At 46.3% G+C, this 11,602-nt stretch overlaps 1 protein-coding gene across 2 annotated transcripts; it reads left to right on the plus strand.

Annotated features, from left to right (window-relative positions):
- The first annotated feature begins 497 nt into the window (after positions 1-497).
- On the plus strand, positions 498-5,329 carry LOC122067795 (zinc finger BED domain-containing protein RICESLEEPER 2-like). 2 transcript variants are annotated; one of them, XM_042631638.1, is made up of 2 exons: positions 498-764; positions 2,997-5,329. In XM_042631638.1, the coding sequence occupies exon 2, from the start codon at positions 3,010-3,012 to the stop codon at positions 5,008-5,010; it is 2,001 nt and encodes a 666-aa protein (XP_042487572.1). In that variant the 5' UTR covers positions 498-764; positions 2,997-3,009; the 3' UTR covers positions 5,011-5,329. The 2 variants fall into 2 exon arrangements, with proteins under 2 accessions (XP_042487572.1, XP_042487571.1); XM_042631637.1 differs by having other exon boundaries at positions 499-764; positions 3,002-5,329.
- The last annotated feature ends 6,273 nt before the right edge of the window (positions 5,330-11,602 follow it).

Below are 11,602 nucleotides of genomic sequence, written 5' to 3' on the forward strand. Positions count from 1 at the left end.
TTTGGGTATTTTTATTAACCAAAACTTTTTATGGGTAATTTTGTAAAGGGAAACCCAAAAGCGGGTAATCATATAATTTTCTCAAAATAAAAAGTACCAGTAATTTAAGAAAATAAAAGAGTAGAAAAAAAATGGTAAAATTGTCAAGTGAAAGATTTTCCATTTCGTGTTTTTACATAATAGTAGTATAGTATAGTATTATATAATATAATAGTATGATATGATATTCTTTTTATCAAAAAAAAAAAATCTTTTAGGTTATCAGGGGAAAAAAAATCTTATTTTAAGGCCCGGTAAAGGAGCGTTGTTGGAAGGTACAACTAGAGCGGTCCTTGTTAATGAAATTTTAGTCGGATTGTATCTCTTTGGGCTCTAATATAATACCCCACGACCCACGTTCCCTACCCATAAATTTGTTGAGTTGTTTTATTTTTTCGTAAAGAAATTTGTTCGGAGTCGAACTAGTTGGTGGGCTACATGTACGGTGGCATAGAGGTGGGTTTTCAGATCCATTAGGAGAAATATATGACCATGGACCTCAAGTCCAAATCCAAATAAGTTTTTTCTTCAACTCTTTCTTATCTTTGCTGTAGCTTCGGGTCCAATTAGGTTTGTAGGCTTAAGCCCATTATCTCTATCTCTCGCTCACCATCTCTGCCGCTGCAAAACCCTAGATCTCGTTCGGAGAGCTCTGAAGCTTCCGAGCTCTCTGTCTACTGATCTGTCTTTTATTCTGTGCATTTCCTGTGGAAACTTCGGTGAAAGTGAGAACTCTAGCGCCTTCTCTGTTCATTATTTCTTCCCTTTTACGGATTGTGATGATATGGTTTTACTGTTCATGTTTTGAACATAGATTATCTGTTTGTTCGGTTCTTGATTATCTTGGGTTGGATTTCGTTTTAGTCTGTTTGTGATTATATGTTTGTTTGATCTGATTTTGTTGAGTAGTTTTCACTATAAACATCTGGAAAGAGACGATTATAACGTCTCTCTGTTATATTGGTAGAAACATCGGATCTTCGAAGCCCTAATTGCTAGTAACTGTGAGCGGCCGTGTGGGTTTCGTTGATTTGAACTTGGTTCGGTATTGGAATTCGTGGAAAGCCAATGTCGATGAGCTGTTCCAAGTTTCAACCATAACCGGACTTGGTAGCCCTAATTGCTAGTAACCGTATGTGGCCGTGTGTGTCTAGCCGGACCAATGACGATGAGCTGTTCAAAGTTCCAACCGCACTAGCCAATGTCAGAGATATGGGCCGTTCTCCTTTCAAGCCCAGATAAGTCATGGGGTGGGCCTCATTTATGATATCACAGCATGGCCTTGGGTTGCATGTCTGGGGAAGCATGTGGTAATTTTTACCCCCCAAAAAAAATCAATATTTGTGGTAAATCATTAGCCGTAATAATTTGATTTTAAATGAATTGTGTGTCTGGACAGTGGATCTTGATAAAAGAATACCCCCAAAAAAGGATTCATGGAGTTACTGCTTATAGACCTTCACTGTGAAGTTCAGTGTATTGGTTGGATATCTGATAAAGATAAGACATATTCAAATGTGTAACAGGAAGCCCAGAAGTGTGGTACTCATGGTTCTAAGTATTGGTATTGGATTGGCTGTATCGTTATGATACCTGATTAATCGATTTTAATTGGTTACAAGTATCGTTTCAGGGGTAAAACCGTAAAAAAAAAGTGTTTTTTTTTATAAGTAAGGACTAAGGACAAAAGTGATTGATCCACACCAAACGGATACGATCGATCCATACCAATCTAATACCAATAGCAACGAAATCCTGCAACTATTAGAACTATGACTTTACAGCTGCCTTGTGTGGTGACTGCCCTGAACCCACCCATTCACTGATTCTAGTACAGTAGCAGCTATTAATACTACTAGATTTTTCTTTCCTTTTCTTTTTTTTTTTTTTTTTTTTTTTTTTTTTTTTTTTGGGGGGGTGGGGGTGGGGGTGGGGGGAGGTGTGAATATCCCTCTTTTATGTGGCTTTGCAACCTTAAGCTTGAATGCAAAATGGTTTAGATATTATGTCGTTGGTTCCATGACTTCTCGTTATTATAGTTTCTTCATTATCTTTATGTTTGGTTCATTTTATATGGTTGCACAAATGGGAAAATGCTGTTGTTCTACCTGGCTTAGAAAATACAAAAATTTTCTTGGCTGTAAAATAATTTTGCCTCAAAATAATTCGTCTTTTTAACTGGTTGTGTTTTTTGACAGAAAGTCACTTTCTGAAGCAAATTTACTTTTGGTTGGTCCCTTGGTTTCTATCATTTTGACTGTCAGCTTTCCTGACAGATTTTGTGGGGAAATGAAAATCCTTTCCAAAAACATGAGTTGTGCAGAAAATCAGTTTTGTTTCCTTTACTTGTACTCACCCTTGTTGTGGCCCTGTGGTTCCTGGATTCTTTTCTGCAATCTTTTTTAACCAAATGAAGCCCTACTATGACTAACCACAGTTTAATGATAAGAATGTAATGGTAGAAACTATGGTTAGAAGTGGACATCGGGCAACCCTTTCTATGTATGATGTTAACAAAACTATCCTCACACGGTATCACCTTTGAGTGCATCTTGACAATTCTGCACACAGAATTAGAACAACCCTTTTAAACACTGGAGCTGCTCTGGGTATCCTCTGAAACCGGATTTCAGTCGAGTCAAGGGGTGCTAGAGAACAAAGGGTGTTATCCGTGGACTTATCTTTGTTAGTGTTGCCAGATGATTTGACCATCTTGCTGTTAGAATTCTCTTTTCTGGAATATAGAAGTATTTCATCAACCCATTTCTTCATAGAAAATTCAGTAGGCAACCTGCGTTTGTGTTAATTACTTGTCCTTGTGAATCTATTAGATAATAGAATTATAACTCTGAATTTCTGATTGTGTCCTGGTATAAGTATATCGTGGATGATCTGAGTACTTTGAAACATGGATTTATCAGTTGATCTTTCTAATGCTATGTGTTTTCCTTGACAAGGTTAGTCTTCAAGATGTCAGCCAATGGTGATAATACTGAGCCAGCTAGTGCAGAAACACAGCCTAACAACAGGCGCAGGAGGAAGAAGTCCATAGTATGGGAACACTTTACAATTGAACCTGTGGGTAATGGATGTACCAGGGCTTGCTGTATGCAGTGCAAGCAGACATTTGCATATAGTACTGGGTCAAAACTGGCAGGTACCAGCCACCTCAAACGGCACATAGCCTTGGGGACCTGTCTAGCAACCCGCCGTAACCAGGAGAAGAATCAACTGAGCCCATTTTCCAAATCTGCGAGTGCCACAGATCCTCCCCTTAAAAGGCGTAGAGCGAGTCCTGGTTCGCCATTTTTTCCTTTTGATCAGGACCTCTGTCGCCAGGAGATTGCTAAGATGATCATCGCGCATGAGTACCCACTTCACATAGTAGAACATCCAGGCTTTGTAGCTTTTGTGCAGAATCTTCAACCTCGGTTTAATATGGTAAGCTTCAGCACAGTCCAAGGAGATTGTGTGGCCATTTATTTAAGGGAGAAACAAAGCCTTCAAAATGTTCTGGGAGGATTGCCTGGACGCGTCAGCGTTGCTTTAGACTTTTGGACTTCAAATCAAAACCTTGGCTATGTTTTGGTAAGGGGACAGTATATTGACGCAGACTGGAAGTTGCATCGGCTAATAGTTAATGTTGTTATGGTACCAAATCTAGACTCTGGCCATGCCTTAACTCAAGCTTTAGTGTCTTTTCTTTCTGATTGGAATTTGGAGAGCAAGTTATTTACTATCACTGTTGATCACCGCTTCTCAAATGATGAAGCAACTGGAGATCTCAGAGGTTTTATCTCTGTCGAAAACCCTCTTATGCTTAATGGCCAGTTATTGATAGGGCATTGTTATGCCCATGTTTTAAGCAGCCTTGCACAAGATGCACTGGCAGCTGTGCGTGAAACTGTCAACAAAGTCCGTTCAAGTGTTAAGTTTGTGATGACATCAGAGACTCATGAAGAAAAATTTGTTGAGCTTAAACAACAACTTCAGGTCCCTAGCAAAAAGACCCTATTTCTCGATGATGAAACGAAATGGAACACCACATATCTCATGCTGGTCATTGCCTTAGAGTTGAAGGAAGTGTTTTCTTGCTTGGATACTTCAGATCCAGAATACAAGGAACCTCCCTCGATGGATGACTGGATACAGGTTGAAGCTCTGTGCACATACTTGAAGCTTCTATATGATGCAGCTAGCATCTTAATGACTACAAGATACCCAACTGCCAATATGTTCTTCCATGAGGTGTGGAAAATCCATTTGGAGCTGACACACGCAGCTGTGAATCAGGATCCCTTGATCAGCAATCTTGCCAGACCAATGCAAGAGAAGTTCGATAAATATTGGAAGGACAGTAGCCTCGTCTTAGCTGTTGCTGTTGTTATGGATCCACGGTTCAAAATGAAGCTTGTGGAGTTCAGCTTCTCAAAGATATATGGGGATGATGCCAGCACATACATCAAGATTATAGATGAGGGGATTCATGAACTTTTCCTGGAATATGTAGCACAACCACTTCCGCTTACACCGACTTATGTGGATCATGGGATTCCCAGCAGCCCCAAGAGGGAGACATCACCAGGCGCATTTCTTGCCTCTGCCGATGGGCTCCTGGATTTTGATGTCTACATCTCTGAGATATCTGCAAGCCAACAGTCAAAGTCGGAGCTGGATCAGTATCTGGAAGAGTCCCTGGTACCTCGAACACAGGAGTTTGACATATTGAGCTGGTGGAAACTGAACACCCTCAAGTATCCTACGCTATCAAAGATGGCTCGCGACATTTTATCAATCCCAGTGTCCACAGTTGGTACTGATGCTGTGTTTGATGTTAGACATACAGTGCTCGACTCCTATCGGGCTTCTTTGCGACATGAGACTTTGGAGGCACTTATTTGCGCCAAGGATTGGCTTCAGTTTGGATCCATGGAGATTTCAAATGCGATAGTGAAAATGGAATATTTTTAATTTTCTTCGACACAAGTGTTTGTGGAGTTGTCTTCACATTTTCCAGACTTGAAAGGCTCTTAATGTAGTGGGCACAAGCCTATTCTTGTGAATTCTTCTTCATACGTTCATTAGAATTCCAAGCCTGTCAATGACCAAGCTCCACAAACACCTGTATCCACTACTGAGCAGCAAGCATTCAAACCTACTTCTTTAGTTCATTACCTGACATTGGGCATCAGCATTCTGTTTTCGGCTAGAATGATTGTTGATAAACATGATATAGTCGAACAAGGGAACCCTTTGATTTGTTTGTGATAAATTGTTCTCCCTTTACTCAGATTCACATTTGCTCATTTTTTATCTACCATGAATCTGATAGGGTTCATTGTCGATTTTCTTTGGTTGTAACCAAATAGGATATGATTATTCAAATGACTCATTCAAATATACAAAATTTTAGAATATGATGATAAGACTTTCCGTGAGATTTTCCTTTTCCCGTTGGAAATCAAGACAAATGGAGAACTAATAGCCCATTAGCGATTAAACGTATTTATATGATCATGGGAGTATGATTGAGAAAAATTATCTGAATCTCCCGTCTTCTTTAAATGGTAAACAAAGAAGACTACAAGATAATCTTTGGCTCTCTGCCATACATTTATTTATTTATCCTCTCTCTCCTTTCCAAGACTAGAATTCAACAAGAAGAGTTACTACAACTTCAACTACATTTTTGACTCAACCTCAACAATGTGAAATTTCTGTCCCACCTCAGCAAATGATCCAAGTAATTAAAGGGTCAGAAGTCCACAAGAAGAATCTTGACAGAGCCAACTGTGCATGACCTGACAGTGCACCTCCTTGGCTTCACGGACGAGTAAGAACCGAATCAATCACAAACGTCCTTCACCTACACCCGTACAATCATTGCTTCATCTTCATACCGGCATTGAACAAGTCGAGCAGCCCTAGCGGCTCAAACCTTACACCGCCACTGCCAGCCGCCTTCACAGGCGATGTCGTATCTCATATCTCATGTTCCAGCACCTTTAGCGTCACCGGCATGGAATCATTGTAAGGCAGCATCACCAGCTGACCGTGACGGTGATGGTTGACCGCACAATCACCGTTCCGATCAGTCAATGGCGGCCTCTGCAATGAGGTGAACTGTGACCCATACTATATCCACAGTAGTTGAGTTTTAGGTATAGTTTGATAACGTTTCTGCATAGAAAAAGCATAAATGACTTTTCATGTTTTTAGAAATGAAAAAAGATATAAATCTGTTTTTTAACTTAATGTCATTAAAAAATTCAATATTATTATCGGCTTCCTAAAAGGGGGAAGGGGTTCGGTTGCTTTTGTTTAGGTTTAAATAGTTGAGAGATTTATCGGGCACATCAATCTTTTTTTTTTTCCCTTTCAAATTTGTTTTTAGAAACGATGAAACAAGTCGGACTTGTTTCGTCAAAGTCGTTTCTAGAATTATAAATAGACATAAATTTTGTTTTATGTTTCTAGAAACGGGTGAAACAGAACAACTTTATCAAACGCTTTTTATGTTCTTTCTCCGCTTCTAGGAATAATAAAATGACAGAAACGGTAGAAACGAAACCTTGTCAAATAGTGCCTTAGATGCTACAACCGTCCCTTTTTTAGAGTAACAGTGTTAACTTAGAACACCTTTAAAATCAAAATGACTATTTTAACCTCTCCTTCAACCTCTCAATTAACAAGATGGCAACTCCCATGCTTAATACCACCGGCAAAAGCTATTGGATTTTATTTGATTAAAATATTATTCTTAAGTTTCAAAATAGATTTCATGTTGGGTCGAGATAGACACCCTTACTTCTCCATCAAATTGGGTGATACGGTTTATAACTTTTTCGAACCCTCGAGAGGACTCAGGCAAGGATGTCCTCTAAACTCATTCCTTTTTATATTGGTTTGGAACGCCGTTCCAGCCTTCTTAATTGCTACAGAGAATCTAATTTGTTTAAAAGAATCAAAATTGCCCGCTCGGCACTTAAAATCACCCATCTTTTCTTTGCAGATGATACATTCATCTTCTGCAAGGCTACCCATTCGGATTTAACAAACATTAAGGGCATTCTTGAATTATTCTGTGTATCGCCCAATTGTAGAAGGCAGCTCTGCCAGCTTATGGGAATTGATAAAATGATCAATGATTTCAAGTATCTGGGCACCCATATTTTCCATAATAGGAATAAGAATGGGTATGGTCGCTAGAGTAAAAAATAAACTTTCTAATTGGAAATCCAATTTACTCACCTTTGCGGTTGTACTGTTCTAATACAGTCGACTTTAGCCTCTATTCCTTTCTATTTGATGTCCTCCTTCCTGTTTCCAAATTGTATTTGGATCCAATTGGACTCCATTTACGCTCGCTTCTGGAATGGAGACCATCAAGATAGGAGGAAACTTCATCTGATTGGTTGGCAGAAAATTTTTACCCCTTGTTGCTGCCAAAAACCCCGCTAGTCCAACCTACACAAACACAGACGACGGAGGCCCGGAACTTTGTCCGGGGTTAGTCCTCCGACGCTCAAGTCAGGGTCGGCCGCACAGTTCAATAAGGGAGTACTGGTGAGGGTCTCAGAGCTTACCTTCCCCTTTCTTCCGTGCCTTCTTATATAGCTCTTCGGCCTTAGGGTTTTTTCCCCCTTCTTCCCTCTTAGAGTCCTACTAGAATACGTCCAACCTTCTGGGGGAATATTCCCCTCATGCAGACGACGTGATCCTGCGTGATTCTGCGGGCGTGCCTCGGTGATTGAGCGTGCTCGAGTGTGAGTGGTTTCTTGGAACCTTCGTCTGGCGGAGGACACGTGTCCCAGCAGTGACACGTGTCATTGCCCCCACCGAGAGGTTATTTTGGCTATATCAAGAGCCCCCTTACTTCCACTAGGAGCTTCTTCCTGTGGGAGTAACCATCTTCTGAGGTTGACTTGTTCCCTCGGTCTTGGCATTACCAGTGACCAAGGCTTTGGTGTCTATCGAGAGAAAGACCTTTGGCCGCTTCGGATCGGCTTTACTGAGCCCCCTGTCGAAGGTGGGACCTTCGGTCAGCACCGCTCGGCTTTGCCGAGCCCCCTGCCGAGGGAGGGGCCCTCGGTCAAGTCCGTTCGGCCTTGGCCGAACTCCCAACCGAAGGAGGGACCCTTGGTCAGGTCCGTTCGGCTTTGGCCGAACTCCCAACCGAAGGAGGGACCCTCAGTCAGGTCCGTTCGGCTTTGGCCGAACTCCCAACCTAAGGTGGGACCCTCGGCCAGGTCCGTTCGGCTTTGGCCGAACTCCCAACCGAAGGAGGGACCCTCGGTCAGGTCCGTTCGGCTTTGGCCGAACTCCCAACCAATGGAGGGACCCTCGGTCAGGTCCGTTCGGATTTGGCCGAACTCCCAACCGAAGGAGGGACCCTCGGTCAGGTCCGTTCGGCTTTGGCCGAACTCCCAACCGAAGGTGGGACCCTCGGTCAGGTCCGTTCGGCTTTGGCCGAGCTCCCAACCGAAGGAGGGACCCTCGGTCAGGTCCGTTCGGCTTTGGCCGAGCTCCCAACCGAAGGAGGGACCCTCGGTCAAGTCCGTTCAGCTTTGGCCGAGCCCCCAACCGAAGGTGGGACCCTCGGTCAGGTCAGTTCGGCTTTGGCCGAGCCCCCAACCGAAGGTGGGACCCTCGGTCAGGTCCGTTCGGCTTTGGCCGAGCTCCCAACCGAAGGTGGGACCCTTAGTCAGGTCCGTTCGGCTTTGGCCGAGCCCCCAACCGAAGGTGGGACCCTCGGTCAGGTCCGTTCGGCTTTGGCCAAACTCCCAACCGAAGGTGGGACCCTCGGTCAGGTCAGTTCGGCTTTGGCCGAACTCCCAACCGAAGATGAGATCGTCTGCTAGGTACGTTCGGGCGCAAACCTCGAGGCTTCGTACCCTGACGTGGCGGTGCCATTAATGCTCGGGAAGTCGTACCGCCATTCCCCCCTCTATATAATGTGGGGGGCCATTTGTGGGGCAACCTTTCCTTTTTTCCCTTCGGAGAGCACACCTTCGGCCTCGGATCTGCTTCTAGCCTTCGTCCTCTTCTTCCTTAGCTTAGCAACAAGTAAGTGATGTCTTCCTCGTCGGGCTACAGCCCATCGTCCCGCGAGAGGTCAAGACCGAGACGTAGGTATAGGAGTCCCGGGGAAGTCCGAGGGATGTCCTCGGATTCCACCGACTCTCCCTCCTCCTGCGACTCATCGTCCGCGGCCTCACCGTCGGGGTCCAAGGGTGGCTCCAACGGTGAGGAGTTCAGGGAGAGGGTGCTCGACGCCCGAGCCCAGACCCAGGAGCCCCTGGAAGTTGAGGCCCTCAGGATCGTCTCCATGATGGACGAACCAGAACTGGAGGAGCTGAGGGCCTCCTTCGGTGTTTCGGATGCTTTCGAGCTCCGTCTGCCCAGACCTTCTGACCGAGCCAGCTATCGGAACCCCGAGGAGCTGTGCCTGTACAAGGAAGCCTTCAAGGCAGGCCTTTGGCTGCCCCTCCACCCCTTCTTTACCAAAGTGTTTCGGCACTATGGGGTAAGCCCGACCCAGCTAACGCCGAACGGGTGGCGACAAGCGTTAAGCTTCGTCATCTTCTTCGTTCGGCACAAGAGGCCCCTCTCCCTTCAACTTTTCATCAACTGCTTTCTTCTTCAGGCCTGCAAGGGACTTACGGGTTGGTACTATTTCTGCCCCCGAAAGGACCTTCGGCTCTTGAAGGGTTACCCGACTTCCATCCACGGATGGAAGGAAAAGTACTTTTTTGTGAAGTCGACCGAGGGGGTGCCCTTCGGCACGGTCTGGGGCATCCCGGACCTTAGGGATGTGAACTCCGCCCCTGCCCTATTCGGGGCAGACGCGGAGTCATTGGCGATGGCGAGGCGGCAGGAAGGCTGTTCTCCAGTCGAGGCCGACTGCCTCAAGTCCGACGCCATCCTCTTCAAGTTCGGGCTTAGCCCGGGTGACTTAGGCTAGCCTCCGTCTGCTTCCTTCGAGTGTCGGTCCTTCGTACTAATATTTCTTGCTTCTTCTTGCAGTGCAAGTTACCAGAGCCGAGGCTAAGGCCGCCGCCGCTGCAAGGCAGGCAAAGATAAAGGAAGCCAAGGCACGTGACGCCCCCCAACAGCCGAAGTCCAAGAGGAAGGAAAAGACGGGACCGTCTTCCGAGACCCCGAAGAAGAGGCCCAGGGTGGAGGGGCCGACTGCCGAGGCTGTCCAAGCACTCGCTGCTCCTAGGGACGGACCTGCTCCGCCGCTGCCTCCCGAGGCCCGAAGGTCTCGTCGACGAGGGCTGAGGTGGGGTTCGTCCCACAATGGTCGGTGAAAGAAGACGACACTCTGGCCATCGGACGGGTTGCCAGAGAATTGGTGATGAAGGGGAGTCTTCCCCGAGATGCCACCGAAGCCCAGAAGCAAGGGACGGCGGCACTGATCACCTCCGCGTGCATCTACATGGCGGGGGTAAGCTTCGGTCCTCCTTCCCCTTCGGTCCTCCTGCCTCTTTTTTACTTGTATTATACATATATTTTTTTCATTCTGACCTTCGGTGTTTTGTGCAGGCTCAGAACCAGATGGGTCAGCTGGCGGCTCGAGCCGAGGCCATGTCTCGGGAGCTTGAAGCCAGCGAGAGGGAGAAGGTCTCCCTAGACAACGAGCGCACCACCCTCCTCGAGAAGGTGGAGCACCTGGAGAGGGACCTAGCCCTCGAGCGCCGAGAGTGTGATCGGAAGCTCTCGGAGTTGAAGTCACAAGTGAGGGCCCGCATTCAGGAGGCCGAGGCCCGAGGAGTCGAGAAGTACCGTTCCTCCGAGGCCTTCAGGGAGGAGATCAAGAACGCCATCGCCCCGGGGTACACGATGGGCGCTACCGAGGTCCGAGATTGGGTCCTCGGGCGCTACCCCGGGGTTTCCTTTGCAGACAGCGGCCTCATCTTCGAGGACGACGATGTGGAGGTGGTCCCTTCGGGCACCGAGGTTGCAGACGCCGACGGTGGAGGCTGCAGCGAGGAAGGCGAGGTCCAGCTGCATAGGGAAGTCCCTCCGACCCCTGGTCGTGGAGGTTCGGACCAGGAGGCACTCCCCGCCGAAGACGAGGCCGCGAACCCGACGAACGCTCCTTGAGGTCACCTCGGCTCTCGGCGCAGACTACCCCCTTCCTATCATGTAACTAGCCTTCGGGCCTTAAATGTAATCTTTGCCTTCGGGCTTCGTATGTAATCCTTGCCTTCGGGCTTTATCAATGCAATCGTTCTTTTTCCAACTTGTCTATTTAATGATCTTTGATTAGTAAGTAGCTGCAGAGGGCCGAAACCCTAGTTGACCTTCTTAGGCGCATGGCCCCGAGACTTGGCCGAGGGTCAACCTGTTAGTAAGTCTGACGAAGGCCGACCCTATTATCACTAGTAATATTTTACCAAGTGTTTTCCCTCTCGGCTTGAGCCGAAGGGTTTGCTAGACGCATGGATTGGCCGAAGGTGGATCATTCGATAGTCCACCAAGCAATCAAGTGTTTTTCCTTCGGCTCCAGCCGAAGGGTTCACCGAAGGTCGACCCTTCAGTAGCCAATCACCAAGCA

This window comes from Macadamia integrifolia, unplaced genomic scaffold (genome assembly GCF_013358625.1).
Source record: "Macadamia integrifolia cultivar HAES 741 unplaced genomic scaffold, SCU_Mint_v3 scaffold3130, whole genome shotgun sequence".
Lineage (NCBI taxonomy): Eukaryota > Viridiplantae > Streptophyta > Magnoliopsida > Proteales > Proteaceae > Macadamia > Macadamia integrifolia.